The 18930-nt window shown below is 37.5% G+C and overlaps 1 protein-coding gene across 4 annotated transcripts in view; it reads left to right on the top strand.

Moving 5' to 3' along the window:
- The window catches only part of ADGRL3 (adhesion G protein-coupled receptor L3), an 888015-nt gene that overhangs the window by 703680 nt on the left and 165405 nt on the right, over positions 1–18930 (top strand). For 3 of the 4 annotated variants that reach the window (XM_033214560.1, XM_033214561.1, XM_033214563.1), the window contains 2 exons: positions 14648–14833; positions 18144–18182. In XM_033214560.1, coding sequence (XP_033070451.1) covers positions 14648–14833; positions 18144–18182 — 225 coding nt within the window. The remainder of the gene's footprint in view (positions 1–14647; positions 14834–18143; positions 18183–18930) is intronic. The other variant, XM_033214562.1, reaches the window with a different exon arrangement.

Below are 18930 nucleotides of genomic sequence, written 5' to 3'. Positions count from 1 at the left end.
AAAGTTTCTAGCATACATACATATGAGTTTTCCTGTGGAAATAATAATTATAATTTTTCAAAGTCTACCTTTGGAATCTTAAGGCATCTGATTAATGTTCTGTAACCTAATCATTTATCAGTGCTAAAAGTATACACATGTGTGACAGAATCTTGCAGACTCAAATTTTCAGAGCTTATTTGGTTGCAATATGTTGGACATTTTTATTATTAATGCACTGTGGGGCTTTGAATTGATTTCATTACAAACAGAGACCAGATGTGCATTTATGCCAAAAGGGTTATGGGATGAATCCTTATTATAGCAATTTATGTGAATTTATGCACTCCTAAAATGGAGAGTCCTTCTATGGCACATTAGCTATGCTGAGGAATTTCTGAGAGAGATTTTCCCGAGAAATATTACAAATGATGACCTTACTAAAAGCCTGCCTGTGCCATTTGCTCTTTTCTCTATTTGTTTTTAACCAGACTTATCCTCAATAATATACTGTATAATAATCCATAAATATCTACCCAGTAGATCATTTAGCAGATGAGCCATAACTATCTATTTACCCTAAATCATGGAAGAATAGTGGTTATATTGACTCTAGTTACCCTCTTACATATGCATCTCCATACTTGTTGCTATTCATAATAATGCTTCTCCAATTTCAGCACTGTTCCTGCCACAGTTTTTATGTCCTTTGATTTTATTACAATGTAGCTCAGACCCCAGGGCAAATAACTCTTGCTGGATGTGATCAGATTAAGAGATCAGTAGCATATCTCCTTACATTAGCAATTCTTTAAAAACAGTCCCTAGATACTTAGCCCAGGGGTTAATATAAATTCAATAATAATTCTTCTAGAAGGCTGAATGCTTTCACGATAATTTCTGAATATAGTTGGATCATTTTATTGTAGAAATTACTAGGTGACTTTAACTGATAATGATGCTTAATTCTTTTCTTTTCTCTGCAGCCCAGCTAATCTTGGGACAAAAGATAATTCAAAGACCAGACAGGTGTTGTCCATTTGATTTATAGACAGGATGTTTTTGTTTTGTAAAAAAATACCTCCTGTTCTTCCAGGGCATTTTTGTTTCATCCTGTAGAGTCTACAAAACTATGTTATGAGATCATTACATTTAAACTTGAATAACTTAGGTGACTGAAACTTATAAAAAAAAAAAAAACCTTAGATTGATTACCCAAAAATTTATAAAATCTTAAAAAGTACAGCAAGAGGCTTTTGAGCACTCTGAATCAGCTTATGTAACTTGTCCAAGGTCAGTGGTGGAGCTGGTATTTGGTGGAGAAGAAGTCAGTGGTGGAAAAGGTAGTTGAGACTACCTTCATGAAGACATCATACTGAACCACAACACTGGTTAAACCATGGATAGCTTATGATTGGCTTCATAGCCTTACACTCAGTTACCTATGCTGTCCCTCTACACTCTGCCTACCCTTTTACTTGGTTGTGTCCTTTATGCCTCCAAATATTTATGCTACTCATTGACTATAAATGATAGTGGAATAGGTTTCTTTACCACAAAACTCTAACACTTTTAAATATTAGTATTGAAAACTGAAAGAATCTGTTGTAGCATTCATAGGATTATTTGTCTATATTTTATCCTCCTCCTACCCAGGCTGTCTTTCATAGAATTCATCCCTTTTCTCATCTCCTTCCTCTCATACCTGCGTAATACCAGAGTCCACACAGATGGAACACTTGAGGAGGTTTTGTTTACAAAGGTATTGGGACAGTAAAGGCAAACTGCAAGGGATTGAACAGGAACCCAGAGCAGGGGAGGAGCTGTTCCCAACCCCAGGCCTGTGGAGTACCAGATCAAAGGAGGGACCAAAAATAAGGAGCACTTTATCCTTGGGAAGAAAGATGATCTTAAGGCAAGGGACACAGCTTAGCCCCAGGTGGCCATTCAGAAAGGAATCCAGGTGAATTAATACCCTGACCTTACTTACCCTCCACCGTCCATTTACCTGCCAAGCCACCCCACTGGCCAAACCCAACCAGAAGCCAAAGAAGGACATACTTAATGACTACCTTGTAAGTCCACCTTGTAGGGCAGAAGGCAGGATGGAGGAGGGTGGAGAGTAGCCCTGAACTAGCAAATGGAAGGTACCCAACATAGTCCTTGGCTTTTCTCCACTCCCTTCTCTCACCCTTCTTCCTTTTCCCATTGAATCAGCATTGTTGTCTAGCTCATGGCTCATCATCTAGAGCCAAGAAGATTAAGGATGCAGACACACACAAGGAGTGAGTTTGGGAGCAGAGGTTTAATAGGCAAAAGAAGAGAAAGGAAAACAGCTCTCTCTCTTGTGAGAGAGAGAGGGGCTCCAAAATGGGAATTCCGACCCGGAGTGGTAGTGCACTGGATTTTATAGGCAGGCTTGAGGAGATGGTGTCTGATTTATGTAAGGCCCAAGATTGGTTGGACCAGGTGTGATGTTTACATAGTCTGCGGGGAAGGCTGGAAGGCTAGCCACCTCACCCTAATCTTTTCTTTTTTTTTTTTGTTTGAGATGAAGTCTCATTCTGTCACCCAGGTTGGAGTGCACTGGCACTGTCTTGGCTCACTGCAACCTCCACCTCCCAGGTTCAAGCAATTCTCTTGCCTCAGCCTCCTGAAGCTGGGACTGCAGGCGCACACTGCAACACCTGGCTAATTTTTTGTGTTTTAGTAGAGATGGGGTTTCACCATGTTGTCCAGGCTGGTCTCAAACTCCTGAGCTTAGGCAATCTGCCTGCTACGGCCTCCCAAAGTGCTAGGATTAGAGGAGTGAGCCATCATGCCCCACCGCACTAACCTAATTATGCAAATAGGCTTTCCACTTGGCTTGCCATGTTGCCTGCTCCTTACTGTGCACGTAGCTGGCAAAGGGAAGGAGCTGCCATTTTGAACATGCCTAGTCCCAGGTAGCCTTCTCCTGTCAGCACAGCTGCCAGCATTCGCCTGTGCAAGCTTCTAGCTTGCCTTTCTACGTCTGCAGCTCAATTTTACAAGCTACTCTTTGTTAGAAAAGAAATGATTTGGGGGCTGCTTTTCATTAAAAGGAAAACCTTACTGAGAACTTTCTTACCCTATCTGCCTAAATAATTTCTTTTTAATTCCTGTATCACCATCTCCTTCTCTTTCCTTTGCCCTTCACCTCCCCTCTCCTCCCTCTTTGATTTCCTTTTTCCCACACACTCTTTACTCTGATCTCCTACCTCTTTCCATTTCTGCAACTGATTTTTTTCTGCCTTCTGCCATGTTGAAAAATTGAAGTCAAATAGATATCTTTAATGTTTCATTCTTCCCGCTACCCTCCCCCTGCTGCCAGTATAGTTTTGTGAATTTCAAACTCGTAAAGCAAAGAAACGCTTTTTACCCCCAGTGGAAACACAGGTGAAAAAAACACAGTTAACACATGCAAAGAAAAAAAAGTATATATTTGAAATGGTAGTTTTCTTCTTCTCAGGGATTTTGTGAATTAATGTACCCTGAAGTGTGAGTCCACTTGGACTGCTGTGGTTTATGGTTAAAAAACCAAACAAGGCCGGGTGCAGTGGCTCACACCTGTAATCCCAACACTTTGGGAGGCTAAGGCAGGCAGATCACAAGGTCAGGAGATCGAGACCATCCTGGCTAACACAGTGAAACCCTGTCTCTACTAAAAAATACAAAAAATTAGCCAGGCCTGGTGGCGGGCGCCTGTAGTTCTAGCTACTTGGGAGGCTGAGGCAGGAGAATGGCATGAACCTGGGAGACGGAGCTTGCAGTAAGCCAAGATTGTGCCACTGCGCTCCAGCCTGGGTGACAGAGTGAACCTCCATCTCAAAAAAAAATAAAAAATTAAAATTAAAAATTAAAATAAAAATACAAACCATAGACGAGGTAGCTTATAAACAACAGAAGTATATTTGCCATGGTTCTGGAGGCTGGAAAGTCCAAGATCAAGGTGCTGGCAGATCCTTTGTCCAGTGAGGGCCTGCTTTCTGGTTCATCAGCAGCACCTTCTCACTGAATCCTCACATGGTGGAAGGGACAGCTCTCTGGGGCCTCATTTATAAGGGCAGTAATCCCAGTCATTAGGGCGCTGCCCTCATGACCTAATCCCTTCCCACAGGCCCCACCTCTTAACACTATCACATTGAGGATTCAATGTTAACATGTGAATTTTGGAGGGACACAAACTTTCAGACCATTGCAACCTCCTTCTCATCGTTACAGTGCCCCTGGAAAACTCCTGAGGATGTTGAAGGAAAGAGCACTGACCTGAGGATCTTGATTGTTGAGTTATGGTGGACACATCATTAACCTCTGGATTGGTTTCCCCTTTTGTAAAATAGAGTAGATAATTAATTTTAGTGCTCACTAAATTTTAGACATACAGTGCTCACTGTATGTCACCACCATTATAGATTGCATAGGTAGCAGTTATACTCAAGTAAATGAATCAAGTTGCTGACTTTAGCTCAAAATAGGAAATCTTACATTTACATTTTCTTGAAAACATGAATTATGTTTTTTCCCCCAGCAATCAGGCCAAGTGGGCGAAAACAGCTAAAGAATCTTGATGGTTTCAACTCACAAACAAATTTGAGTCACTTATGTACTTGTGAAGTTAGAGATTAAGTTCTGTGTGACACTAAAGAGTGGATTACTTTTCACTAGAGAAGATGTAAGCTTTTAAAGTTAGAATATCACAAAGGAATTTGTTGCAAATAAACTAACTGGATACATTCATAAAGATGAGATTTAATAAAAAAAATTATTTGTACAGAAGGGAAAGGAGGAAAATCATAAGTTGTACAAAAGGTTACCTTTACTCCAACAATGAGATAGAGAAAAGGAGAGCGAAAGGGAGAGGAAAAGGCAGGCCAATAGGCAGGGGGATGGAAGTCTTGATGGATGTACATGGATGGATGGATGAATGTAGGGAAAGGAGGTAGAAGGGGTGGGCACGGTGGCTCACTCCTGTAATCCCAACACTTTGGGAGGCCAAGAAAGGCGGATCACGAGGTCAGGAAATCGAGACCATCCTGGCTAACATGGTGAAACCCTGTCTCTGCTAAAAATACAATAAATTAGCTGGATGTGGTGGCGGGTGCCTGTAGTCCCAGCTACTTGGCAGATTGAGGTAGGAGAATAGCGTGAACCCAGGAGGTGGAGCTTGCAGTGAGCCGAGATGGCGCCACTGCACTCCAGCTTGGGCTACAGAGCAAGACTCCATTTCAAAAAAAAAAAAAAAAAAAAACAAAGGGAGAAAAGTAGATAGAAGAATAAATGAATAGATAGATACATAAATAGATACATATCTGTATACATATCTACATACATTGGAAGACAGATATATGTCTTCAAATTAATGTTTTAAAAAAAGTCTCGGGTTTTTATTGAAAGCCAACAAGTTGGCTCAGAGCCATGCCTCCTGAAACATGAAGGCAAAATATCCCATTTCTCAACTATTTTAATGACTGCTGTAAAATCATAGTCTCTTGCCTCAGCTTGATCTCCAGCTTGCACTCAATTTTTCAAAAAGGAGACTATTTTGCATACTTTTAAAGAAAGCATTGTGCTTTATAACTTCACCCATCTTTTTTCACTTCAAGTTTGGTGGTAGTATAATTCTATATAGCTTCCTTATTTACATGCAAAGGGAAGTCAGCTTCCTACTCCATTGCCTGATTCCACTATTACATGGAAAAGAATTGTCAATGTTGTAATGGTGAGAATAGCCTCTTCCTATTTCTAAGAAACCAAAGTGCCTCTGTTTCTGTTTGTATACAAGTTACTGATAGATTTTCAGATAATGCAAGGTTATTCCTGACTTTCTAAAGAAGAGGGATGTGAAAATCTAGAAAGAATGTTGCTACTTTACAACATAAGTCAGTTATTTCCCCTAGAAACTAGGTCGAATCCTGTCTCCTATATCTTAAATTCCCCATTTTATCTTCCTTAGATCTAGCATGAAATGAAAGTAAATTGCTTCTTTATTTTGTCAGAGATGAGTGGCAATTCCAAAATTTTACACTTATTTAACTTATGTTTAATTGTAGGATAGAAGCATTTTGTTGTTTATATACCCATTTGACTCAGATTTATAGTAAAATAGATCTTTCAAAGAAAAGGTAGCTATGTACTTGAACACTGTGTGTAATTCCTTTATAAATTGTTTTGGCCCTTGATTAGTGGTTGATATAATAAAATCTCAATGCTGATTTTTAAAAAATTGCTTTGACTTGTATCAAAATTTAAAATATTATCTGTCTCTGTCATAATTATTATTTTTAACTAAAGCTGCCGGATTTTCCCTCCCTGATTCAAGTCCTAGATATAATCCCACCATATCAATACAGGCATTAATTTACTAATCCTCACAAAACTCATAACATTTCTCAGTGTGTATTGCTTATTTCTGAGAAAAATTTTAGTAGAATTTAGCAAAAGAAGTTAGTGAGGTCTTTAAGCTATGAGATGTAGAATAAATGTATTTCAGCCCTGCCTATGTGCACAGAAAACTTGAGGCACATTCAACATATATATATATATATATATATTTGTATGGAAATAAGATCATTATAGTCTACAATAACTGGAGTAAGAGAAGTAAACAGGGTGATCAGAAAGAGATTCACTTTGGATGCCACTGGAGAGGATGTGGGCCGTGACAGCTGGACAGAAAATGTGGCCATGAAACTGAATTGGGAGCAGCTATGGGAGAAATCAGTTAATGGTACCACTGTGGAATTAGGAAAACCAGAAACCCAAGGATGGCTTTTGCTGCCTCCCTTTCCTTCACCTCCTGCACCCAGTCAGACACTAGTCCTGTCAGGTGTAACTGTAAATTCCTCTCAGGCCAGGCCACTGCTTTTTACTTCTCTCCATACCCACTACCCCAATCCATAGCAGTTTCTCCTCACCCAGGTCTCCTTTCATTCACTCCTGAACCCTCTAATCCTTTCGCCTGAATTTGACTTCAAATACAAACCTAATTAGGCATATCCCATGTAAGCTCTTCAGGACCTTCCCATTATTCTTAACATAATTCCCCAAATCTTCATCATAACTTCTAAACCAGAACTACTTAATCCTGTCCTTGCTCACCTCTCCAGCTGCCTAAACTCCAGATATGGTGCCCTTTGTGCAATTTCCCTAAGACTGCATGCCCCTCCCTCCTAAAAGCTGTTCCCTCTGCCCAGATGCCCCCACCCACATCCCAATCTAATTTCTTCTTTCTGTTCCATCTCAAATTAAACATTCTTCCTCAGAGAAGCATTTCTATGCCAGGTTAAAATGTCTTCAAACTACTCTACCATACTGGGATTCTGTATTGCTCTCAACAAAATTAAAATTATGTATTTGTACAGTTAAATTTTTAATAACTATTTCCATGGCTAGTATATAAACTCCCTCTCATGAGAAAGCATTTTATTCAACACTGACCTTAGCACAGGGCTATAGAGATTCAAATGTTTATCAAAAAACAAATGAATAAATAGGCTGAATGAACAATCATTGAAATAATAGATGGATGGATAAGCGGATGGAGATAGCTAGACAAAAACATACAGATATGCAGGTAGCAATATTGGATTCTGAAAGTGTAAAAAATGTTTTTTTCTTCTTATCGTACCTAGTACTATGTCTACTCAAGCCATGTTTATTCTAGATCTTACTTTTTATGTATCATATTCTTGGCTTATTCTTTCCCCTCAATAGCACCGATTAGTATTCCGTTGTACCTTGTATCCCTCGACTTATCTTTTAAGATTTCACTTGGTGGTTACTTCTTGCCGTCCCTCAGCTTTCTGGTTGTTCTCTATTCCCATAATACCTCATACACATTCCTGTCACAACAACTGAATTGTTGTGAACTCATATGATCTTTTACACACCTCACCCCAACCCCATGAGTGCAAGAGTTGTATAAGATTCATCTTTATTTCCTCAGGAAATAACAAGTGTGCAAAGAATCATTGAAAGAATGAAACATTTTTGCTATGATTTATTCACTTTAAGATGAAGAGAGGGCCTGTAGTCCCACCTACTTGGGAAGCTGAAGCAGGAGGACTGCTCGAGGCCAGGAGTTCAAGGCTGCAGTTAGCTGTGATTGTGCTGCTGCACTCCAGCTTGGGAAACAGAAAAAAAAAAAAAAAAAAAAAAGAATAGAGGGTCAGAAAATAATTTGTTATAGCAGTTTTTATTTTACCCTAAAAAGGTACTTGTCATATTTTTACTATAAACATATTTATTTCTTTATTCATTAAAGACAAGGTCTTACTCTGTACTCTGTCACCCAGGCTGGAGTGCTGTGGCATGGCCATGACTCCCTATAGCCTTAACTTCCCAGGATGAAACAATTCTCCCACCTCAATCTCTCAAGTAGCAGGGACCACTGTGAGCCCTGATAATTTTTTTTTTTTTTTTTTTTTTAATTTTGTAGACATGGGGCTTCCCTATGTTGCCCAGGCTGGAGTGATCTTGCCTGAGCTCAAGTGATCTTCCTGCATTGGTCTCCCAAAGTACTGAGATTACAGGTGTGAGCCACCATGCCTAGCCTACAAATATTTTTATAATCTATTTGCACTTCAGTTTTTTTTTCCTTCCAACATTTTTGTTGTTAAACATTGAATTCCAGGGCTCTTTTGAAGGATTAAGTTTATTGTTCACAAACAACAACAACAACAAAAAAAAACCCACTCTTGAATTCTAAAATACAGTTACTATTTATAAGATAATCCATTAGTGGTTTTCTTATTTTACTTATTGATTTATAAAACTACACTGTTGTTGACACATATATGGACAGATGAATTTGCCTGGCTGTTTTTTGTAGAGATGGGGTTTCAATGTGTTGCCCAGGCTGCTCTTGAACTACTGAGCTCAAGTGATCCGCTCACCTCAGGCTCCCAAAGTGTTAGGATTACAGGTGTGAGCCATCCACCTGGCCTTCATTATTATCTTTTGTATTGAGAACAATTACCTTTTGACTTGTTGGTCATCTACATTTTCAACTTTTTCATTACTGCACATAAAGAAAATGTTTAATTTTTTTCCACCCTCTTATATTGATAAATTTTTCTATAAGGGAATTACATAGGCCTTCTTTTCCACCTTTTCATTTCCCACTCCAATAATGTAATAATTCATATTGAAAACTATACTTGTATACCTACACAGAAAAAAAAAAAGAAATGAAATTACAATAGGAACATACCAGTACCATTATTTTATTTTTTTCTCTATTTGATGACCAATTTTGCTATTCATAATGATCACCGATAGATGTAACTAAAGTCAATACTTGTATCCTTAGTTTTGAAGATGTATTGATGAAGAAAAAAGGATTACCTAATTTAGTAGATCTCAAACTTTTGTCACCGTAGTATATTTAAGTGAATCATAAAACCTCAGAGGTCCATCAAACTGACTTTTTTTCTTATAGAAATGATATTGTGTGGTAACAAAGAGAAAAAAACTTAATAATAACAACAAAATAATTACATAAGAACCCATGATTAACAAAATAAAACAATAGTAATTCTGCAAACATATTCATTATTATAAGAGTATAATAGGTGTAAAATTATAACCTGCAAGACACTATGAATGGCACATTCATTAAAATAATGTCCCTTTGGAAAATTATAGGAATTCCAGCTATCTTAGATATCTCTATGCCCAGTGGGGGAGTTTTGCAAAGTATCAGTTGTATCAGGTGTCCAGACTTCTTGATGGAATATTGAATTTGAATACTTACACTATACTAGCATCTCACTAAATTAATTAATGAACACTGAATTTTAGAATGTGTTACTTGATTTACTATAATACCAGTAAGTAGCCCTAATTTATGTACAGAAATTTAAATGTATGGACTTTAATCACATTTATATCACCTTATGAACACTTAAAAGTACATTCATGACCCACCAGTGGGCCACGAGTGCTACTTTGATCTACATTGAATTTGTGACATACATATCCTTGAACCCTATAATGTATTCCTTTTAGTCTTACAAGTATTTTAGGTAAAAAGACCCTGACCATGTTTGACAAATTTCTTATACTCAGTCCTGATATTTTCTATTTTAAGAATTTCTTGAAAGTTGGACCAGGTGCAGTGGCTCACGCCTGTGATCTCGGCACTTTGGGAGGTCGAGGCGGGCTGATGGCTTGAGATCAGGAGTTCGAGACCAGCCTGGCCAACATGGCGAAACCTAATCTCGACTGAAAATACAAAAATTAGCTGGGCATGGTGGCATGTACCTGTAATCCCAGCTACTCAGGAGACCAAGGCATGAGAATCTCTTGAACTGGGGAGGCAGAGGTTGCAGTGAGCTGAGATCGTGCCACTGCTCTCCAGCCTCAGAGACAGAGGAAGACTCTGTCTCAAAAAAAAAAAAAAAAAAAAAAAATTCTAGAAAGTATTGATTATATAAAAATTGTTTAACATATTTTTTCAGGTAAAATTTTAACATTATAGGTAAGGATTTTTCTTTTGATTCTCCCTTTTTAGGCTTTGTTCTATATATTTAAATACATAGAAATGCACATATATAAATAAACACAAATATTGTATATATTATTTATTTTTCCCAAGTAGCATATTTACAGTTACTTATGTAGTGTGTTTATATTTCTCAATAGCATGCAAATATTTATTAGCATGTGTATGTAAATAACTTTCATATCTGCATTTATTTTAACTCAACAATATAGCCTGAAGATTAATCTTCACATTATTGATCTCATTCATAATTTTAAATTGTTGGATAATATTTCATGGTATGGAATATTTCATGGATCAGATAGTAGTGGATTATCAGAATTTATTAACATTAGTGTCAATATACTTGCTATACAACCTCCTCACTGCCAAATTTGACTGGCTTAATTAAACAAATTAATTAAAAAAAAATTCCAGGGTATGAATCTGCCTGCAGAGTTTTATATAATCATAATCCATTTTATTGTTTGTCATAAACAAGCTGGAATCAACATCCTTGAACATTTCTCTTTGTATATCTGTGGGATTATTTCTTATGGTTGATACTTTGAGTTACACAGTCTTCACATGTCAAAGTTTAATGGACAGTGGTAATTTACTGTAATAGGAACAATACAACTATACACTACCAATAGTAGTTTATGGAGGTGATATTCGTTGAAACAAACCTTGCCACCACTTAATGATATTAAACCTTTTTTGTTTTGTTTTGTTTTGTTTTTACTTTTTGAGTTAGGCTTTTCTATATACATGAGAATATGACTGTAAATAATTTAGGTATTCTAATCAATTTAATTAATTTATTGTTTCTTTAACATTCAATCCTGATACAAACGCTAAGCATCCCAAGTAGATCTACCTATTTAAATAAGAGTTTTACTTGTCCCCCTTTTAGCTTTCTGAATACCCAGTAGTGAAACAACTTACAGAGAGTATGGCTTTCTCTTTGTGTTCCCATTTACTGTGTTGGACTGCCTTTAAAAAGGGGAAGAAAATAATTTTGCACATAATGACACTATTATATATTTAAATAGTAATGATGTTACAGGAAAAGGCTTCGCATCCAGACCCCAAGAGGGGGCTTTTGGATCTTGCCCAAGAAAGAATTTAGGGCGAGTCCGCAGTGCAAAGCAAAAGCAAGTTGATTAAGAAAGTACAGTGGTGAAAGGATAGCTATTCCATAGGCAGTGTAGGACGTTCCCAAAAGTAAGAGGAGGAATGCATCCACCCTAGGTAAAATGCTTGTATACGTATATTTTTTCTAGTTAGTTAGTTAGTTAGTTAGTTAGTTTGTTTTTGAGGTAAGAGTCTGGCTCTGTCACCCAGGCTGGAGTGCAGTGGTGCAATCTGAGCTCAGGGCAACCTCCGCCTCCTGGGTTCAAGCAATTCTCCTGCCTCAGTCTCCCAAGTAGCTGGGATTACAGGCACGCACCACCATGCCTGGCTAATTTTTGTATTTTTACTAGAGACGGGGTGTCATCATGTTGGCCAAGCTGGCCTCAAACTCCTGACCTCGTGATAAACCCGCCTCAGCCTCCCAAAGTGCTGGAATAACAGGCATGAGCCACCGTGCCCAGCCCAGTGCTTGTATATGTGTTTGTGTGTGTGTGTGTGTATTTATATACGAGATAAAAAGAGATACTGGGGAGATGTGCTGTGCTCCAAGGGTTTGTGATAAAGCGTTAATTTTCTTTTCTGTCTTTTTTTTTTTTTTTTTTTTTGATAGGCAGTCTTGCTCTGTCACCCAGGCTGGAGTGCAGTGGCACGATCTTGGCTCACTGCAAGCTTCGCCTCCCGTATTCATGCCATTCTCCTGCCTCAGCCTCCCGAGTAGCTAGGACTAAGGGCATCTGCCACCACACCCGGCTAATTTATTGTATTTTTAGTAGAGACGGGTTTTCCCCATGTTGGCCAGGATGGTCTCGATCTCCTGACTTTGTGATCCGCCCGCCTCAGCCTCCCAAAGTGCTGGGAGCCACCGCCCCCGGCTACTTTTCTGAATTACTATATTTTGCAAAAATTGGTATTATTGTCTTTAAAGCAAAATTAGGAATGCCTTTGTTCTCTAGATATCGTGATATCTCCCAAGGTTGGGTCTGTTTAGCAAACATTACTAGTTTGTTCCCTTAACCATAAATATCTAGAAGCTAGGAATGCCTAACTTTCTGAGAATGCAAGTCAGCAAGTCCCGGCCTCATTTTCTTAGCCCTCACTCAAAATGCAGTTACTATGGTTGGAAGGCCTCTGACAGTAGGACAGATTAAAGTTTGAAAAGATAATATCAAATTATTAACAAACTCCTAGAGACTTGCAACTATAATCTCAGCGCTTTAGGAGGCCAAAGTGGAAGGATAGCATAAGACCAGGAGCCCCATCTCTACAAAATTAAAAAAAAAAAAAAAAAAATTAGCCATGCATAGTGGGTGCACACCTGTAGTCCCAGCTACGTTGGAGGATGAGCTGGGAGGATGCCTTGAGCCCAGGAGTTCAAGGTTACAGTGAACTGTGATGAGCTATGATTGTGCCCCTGAACTTCTTCAGCCTGGGTGACAGTGAGATCTGTCTTACTAAAGGAAAAAAAAAAAAAAAAAGCTGGGCGCAGTGGCTCATGCCTGTAATCCCAGCACTTTGGGAGCCCGAGACGGGTAGATTACCTAAGGTCAGGAGTTCAAAACCAGCCTGGCCAACATGGTGAAACCCCATCTCTACTAAAAATGCAAAAATTAGCTGAGCGTGGTGGCAGGCATTTGTAATCCCAGCTACTCGGGAGGCTGGGGCAGGAGAATCGCTTGAACCCAGGAGGCAGAGGTTGCAGTGAGCCGAGAGATTGCGCCATTGCACTTCATCCTGGGTGACAAAGGCGAAACTCTGTCTCAAAAATAAATAAATAAATAAATAAATAAAGAGTCTCTAGAAAGTGAGAATATAGAAAGGTGAAATAGAGGTGTTCATTATTTTTACTTTGGACACTTTTTATTTATTTATTGTAAATGTGTGATAGTCCTGTTTTACTTTTTTAATTTCAAAACAAAGAAGAGTATAACTTGGGAAATTACACTTATTTACTCATTCTTGTTTCTTCTTTCTTGTTTCTCATGACTTTCTTACCAATTAATATATATTCCTACCTTTGAATTACCCATGGCTAACAAATTTGTTCTAGTGATGATGACGTATTAGGTCTTTATCTATTTTAATATTTTTGGAGTGTTGACAATTTGACATATTCTTGTAGAATGTACTTGAAAAATCAGCATGTACTTTCAGAGAAAAAAAATACTGGAAACTAAGCAATAACATACCGGGAGAGAAATTCCTTATTCAGTTAGTAAGAAGATGAAAATCACTTTGAAAAGCCCAGATTTTATTTCTGGTAGAATTTTCACAGAGCTTAGCAGCTGATGAGTATTCACTGTGAACTAAGTGCTAAACTAGACACAAAGGAAAATGTGTAGGTGCCTCTGAAAACTTACAATGTGGTTGGGGATCCACAACACACAAGCAACTAAGTCAACTTCAGAAACTCACAGAGAAGGCCGGCGCGGTGGCTCAAGCCTGTAATCCCAGCACTTTGGGAGGCCGAGACGGGCGGATCACAAGGTCTGGAGATCGAGACCATCCTGGCTAACATGGTGAAACCCCGTCTCTACTAAAAAATACAAAAAACTAGCCGGGCGAGGTGGCAGGCGCCTGTAGTCCCAGCTACTCGGGAGGCTGAGGCAGGAGAATGGCATATACCCGGGAGGCAGAGCTTGCAGTGAGCTGAGATCCGGCCACTGCACTCCAGCCTGGGCGACAGAGCGAGACTCCATCTCAAAAAAAAAAAAAAAAAAGAAACTCACAGAGAAAACCATAGGGCAACCTTAGACTTAACTACCCAAATAGATAATTAAGGTAAACATGATTTTTCAAAGTAAGTTTCCTCAGGAGGAACTTTCTGAAGACATGAGTTTAAAGTCAAGTTTTGAAGAAAAAGATGAATTCGCAGGAAAAATTGGGGAGTGTATTCCAGATGAAGATGGAGTTTAACAACTATTTCTTGAATCAATCATTACAATTACATGCAAACATGATCATTGAAAGAAACCAATAAAAGTATTTATGTGAGATCTCTTTCCTTTGTATTCTGTTTAAAAATTATAGTTGAAATCTGGTGAGACAGCTGCCAACATTGCTAGAGAGCTGGCTGAACAGACAAGAAATCACTTGAATGCTGGGGACATCAGCTACTCTGTCCGGGCCATGGATCAGCTGGTAGGCCTCCTGGATGTACAACTTCGGAACTTGACCCCAGGTGGAAAAGATAGCGCTGCCCGGAGTTTGAACAAGGTAAGGACCCCAATTATGTGTGTGTGTGTGTGTGTCTGTGTGTGTGTGTGTGTGTGTATGTCTTTAAAGTTTTCATAAAATAAGAAAGACTTCACTGCTTAATTTTCCCCCTTCTATAGAATATAATCATTATAAAGATAATCAACAGTTATTTTCAATTCCTTTGTTATTTCATTATAATAGAACTACGTTGTTCTTAATCTAAAGAAATGGTAAATGATAATTTCTCTCTATATATTTTGAATTTATAATTCTGTTTTCCATGGCAGTTATTCTGGTATGCTAAATTCAGAGAGGGTTAATGTACATAAACGCAGTTTCTTTTTTCTTTCAAACTTTTATGTTAAGATAATTGACAATGAAACAAATGTCTAATCAATAAGTAAGACTTTAGAACATAATAACAAGACGATATTACAGATCTTCTTCTGGAAGGATGGATGGATCTCTAACATCCATTATAGATTATTTAAAAACTGAGATAATTTACCCTAATAAAACTTTTAAAAAATTCATAAGGCAAGTAATTGTTTAATTTCTACTTCCTTTTGACTTTGAAATCACTCAGATTTTGTATCACTAACATTAAAATGTTAAAAGCTTAAATATTTTCCAGCAAATTTGAATTGTAAGTAAAAAAAAATTATTTATGTTTTTAACTTCAGGGAAAATACATTTTATGAATTTTCATTTATATTTATATAAATGAAATAGACATTTATTTACATAAACATATAAAATATATTTCATATATTTATAAATAATATAATTTACTTGTGTAACCAAATATCACATGGTGAATTAACTCTATGGTAAAACATATTAGGCCGGGCGCGGTGGCTCAAGCCTGTAATCCCAGCACTTTGGGAGGCCGAGATGGGCGGATTACAAGGTCAGGAGATCGAGACCATCCTGGCTAACACGGTGAAACCCCGTCTCTACTAAAAAATACAAAAAACTAGCCAGGCGAGGTGGCGGGCGCCTGTAGTCCCAGCTACTCGGGAGGCTGAGGCAGGAGAATGGCGTGAACCCGGGAGGCGGAGCTTGTAGTGAGCTGAGATCTGGCCACTGCACTGCAGCCTGGGCGACAGAGCGAGACTCCGTCTCAAAAAAAAAAACATATTAGCATAGCTACCTTCAAATGACATGTGTTCCCTGACTGGCTGGCATTTGTGTAGTAGAGATGTTCAATGATTGAAACTGAATTTTAGTGAATCCTTGAATATCATGATAGCCTTACTACTTTAAAAAAGAAGAATTTGACATTGCCAGATTAATATTCCTCTATGGAATTCACTAAAAGAACATTCTCGTTTAGAATGAAAATGACTGCAAAGTAGTCTTTTAATATGTTTAGTTCTTCTGTGTCTTACTAGGTTAAGAATTTCACTCATCAAAAGGAAATACATTTTCTAAATAATGATTATTCAACACAGAAAAGCCAGATATTTTATCTGGCAAACAGTTTTGTTTGTTTGTTTGTTTTTTGTTTGTTTTGTTTTGCAATTTCATCTACAGAAAACAGGTACAGTTTTATTATTCGATAAAAATTATTATTTTTTTCATTCTGAGCATAAAGGAGTTATTTTTGTCACTTATGCCCTTGATAGAATCACAACTAATTGCTTGATGGAATATAATCCACAGCTACCTATACAATCTGGGCATGCTGTGATTTTAATGCGTTGTTGCCCAGACTGGCTGGATGCTATTAATGAATATTGCTGCCAGCTATTGTTATCGTAATGTACTGGATGTAGTCATTTCTATTAATGTTACATATCCATAACATGACTTGTTATAGCAGTACTTTGTATCTTTATTTAAAAATGGTGTTGATGTCTGACAATATCAGGTAAAGCTGGCAATTAATGTCACATTCTAACTAGCTACAGCTAATCAGCTTGCCTACTCTGAATATCAAATAACTAAATAATGGACAAATTTCCATTTGTGAAGCTTTTTAATGCTTTCTTTTGTTACCCATTTGGCTCTTTTCAATTGTTTATATAATGTGGTTTGTCATATGTTAATTTGCATGATGGGGTAAGGAGAAGGGAGGGCAAAGGTTATTCACATGCTTGCTGGCTTGCTCTCATTTCCTGTGGTTCCCACTTTCCCTGAAGCAGTTATAACCCATCAGATTTGAAAAGTCAACTCAGTACAAATCAACTGTGCTCTATATTGAAATTCTGGAGTGTTAGAGTCCTGCAAACTATGATGCAAGTCAGTGATCCAAATGACAGCCCTGGTAATTTACTTGCATTCATTCCTCACTTAATTCTTTAGAGGAGTAACTGCTCTATGCTCATTGAAGAATGCATGAATTAGAGTTGGGAGAGTATAAGCCACACAAAAGGCATCTGGGTAACTGCTTCTTAAAACTGGGTAATTTTCTCCTTCAACAATCAAGGCTACTAAGGAAAAAATATATATATATATAGGAAAGAAGAGGAAAACCCACAAGTGAATTTATAAAATTTTAGCTCATTTATTTAAACATGGTGGATACACTGTTATTAATTATTCATTTTATCACCAGGAAATAATGTTTGGGACATAACATGAGTTATTGCTAACCTTTTGCCCAGAAAGGCATCACTCTCTATGCAAACAAACAAACAGAAATATACTTCTTATCCCACCAAAGTCTCTATCATTTGATTTTTGGTCAAAACTGTCGAAAGAAATTCTTCAAGAAATAAAAGCAGTGATTAATCAGGAGAATAATCACATTTTTTTAATCAGTAGCTAGCTACCTCTAGTATGTGCCCATTAGAATCAAAGAGTCATAATGAATGGGCATTTCTTTTTTCCTGATAAACAGAAGTTTTTGTATATATGAAGAACATATGATTTGTGGTGCACATTAACCATTTATATTATCTGTAAACCACAAATAATCTTCGAAAAATGGGTTCCAAACTTTTGACGTAATTTCCTTAACTTCATGTCTTTGTCACCCATAAATTCATAACTAACCTAATGTGAAATGAATCATTTCAGATGAATGAAGTATATTGATTTTTACTAATTTCTACTAAATGTATTCAAAGATTTCTTGCTATCATTAACAACTTCGTACCATACAGTTTTCACTTAGGTTGTTCTGAAAGGATGTTGGCTACTATTTTTCAAGCCATTGCTTGCTTACATTTTGCTGCTGCTTAGCTTTCATTTTCTTCTGAAAAGCAGTGAATGACAAAATAAGGTGTTTTGTGTAGATGTGTTCTTTTATTTTTCTTGTTTTCTTCTGTCACTAACTTGTTTTTTCTATTCTGTGTTTAATCTGCTGTCTTAATGGATTCAGCTTCAGAAAAGAGAGCGCTCTTGCAGAGCCTATGTCCAGGTACTTTCTGCGTTTTTATAAATGTGTTAAGTTGTTGAATATCTGTGTTGTGATGGCATGCATGGACACCTTATAGAAAAACGATAATGTACCTTACTGAAATAAAGGAATTTCATGGAGGGGCAGAAGGGTGGGAACAGAAAAACATAAAAGCGTTGGCAGGGCCAATGCTCTGTCAAACAAGAGGAACACAGACTAAGAAGGAGGTGCAACTTGAGGTGTGAACTTTTGCATCATCACTAAGAGGTGAGTTGGGTATAATCTATAAAATCCCAATCTATAAAATCCCTATTTATTTTTCATAGAGGTGGGTATGAAAACATTTCATTTTTTCATTGGGTCAGCCCATATTTGAGTAGCAAGTCATTCAGAAATGAAACTAAATCAGTCTTACAAAACAACAAGTAATCCAGGATACTTGAAATATCATGCTTCTGTTCCTCAGTAAAGCTGTTTATTGGCTCAAGGCATGATTGTGACTATCTTACTCTCTTACTTATTGTGAAAACTGTAATCCCAATGTAAATGCACTTTGTTTCTGGCTGACATGCTCTAATTTGTAAGCATGTTGTAATTTATAAGCAATAAACCATACCTATGTTTATGGATTTTGTATGACAGAGAACAACCTCAGAAGCAAGCTCTCTAGTTTTTGTTTTGTTTTGCTTTGTTTTGTTTTATAAGAAATGAAGGAAAGAAACAAAGAAGGCAGGAGGAACAATGAAAATGTTTGGCTGTAAACTTTATT

The sequence above is a fragment of the Trachypithecus francoisi genome, unplaced genomic scaffold (genome assembly GCF_009764315.1).
Source record: "Trachypithecus francoisi isolate TF-2019V2 unplaced genomic scaffold, Tfra_2.0 Lachesis_group1, whole genome shotgun sequence".
In the NCBI taxonomy this organism is placed as follows: domain Eukaryota; kingdom Metazoa; phylum Chordata; class Mammalia; order Primates; family Cercopithecidae; genus Trachypithecus; species Trachypithecus francoisi.
Note: the sequence above shows the minus strand (reverse complement) of the source record. Positions and strands in the feature narration are given on the sequence as shown.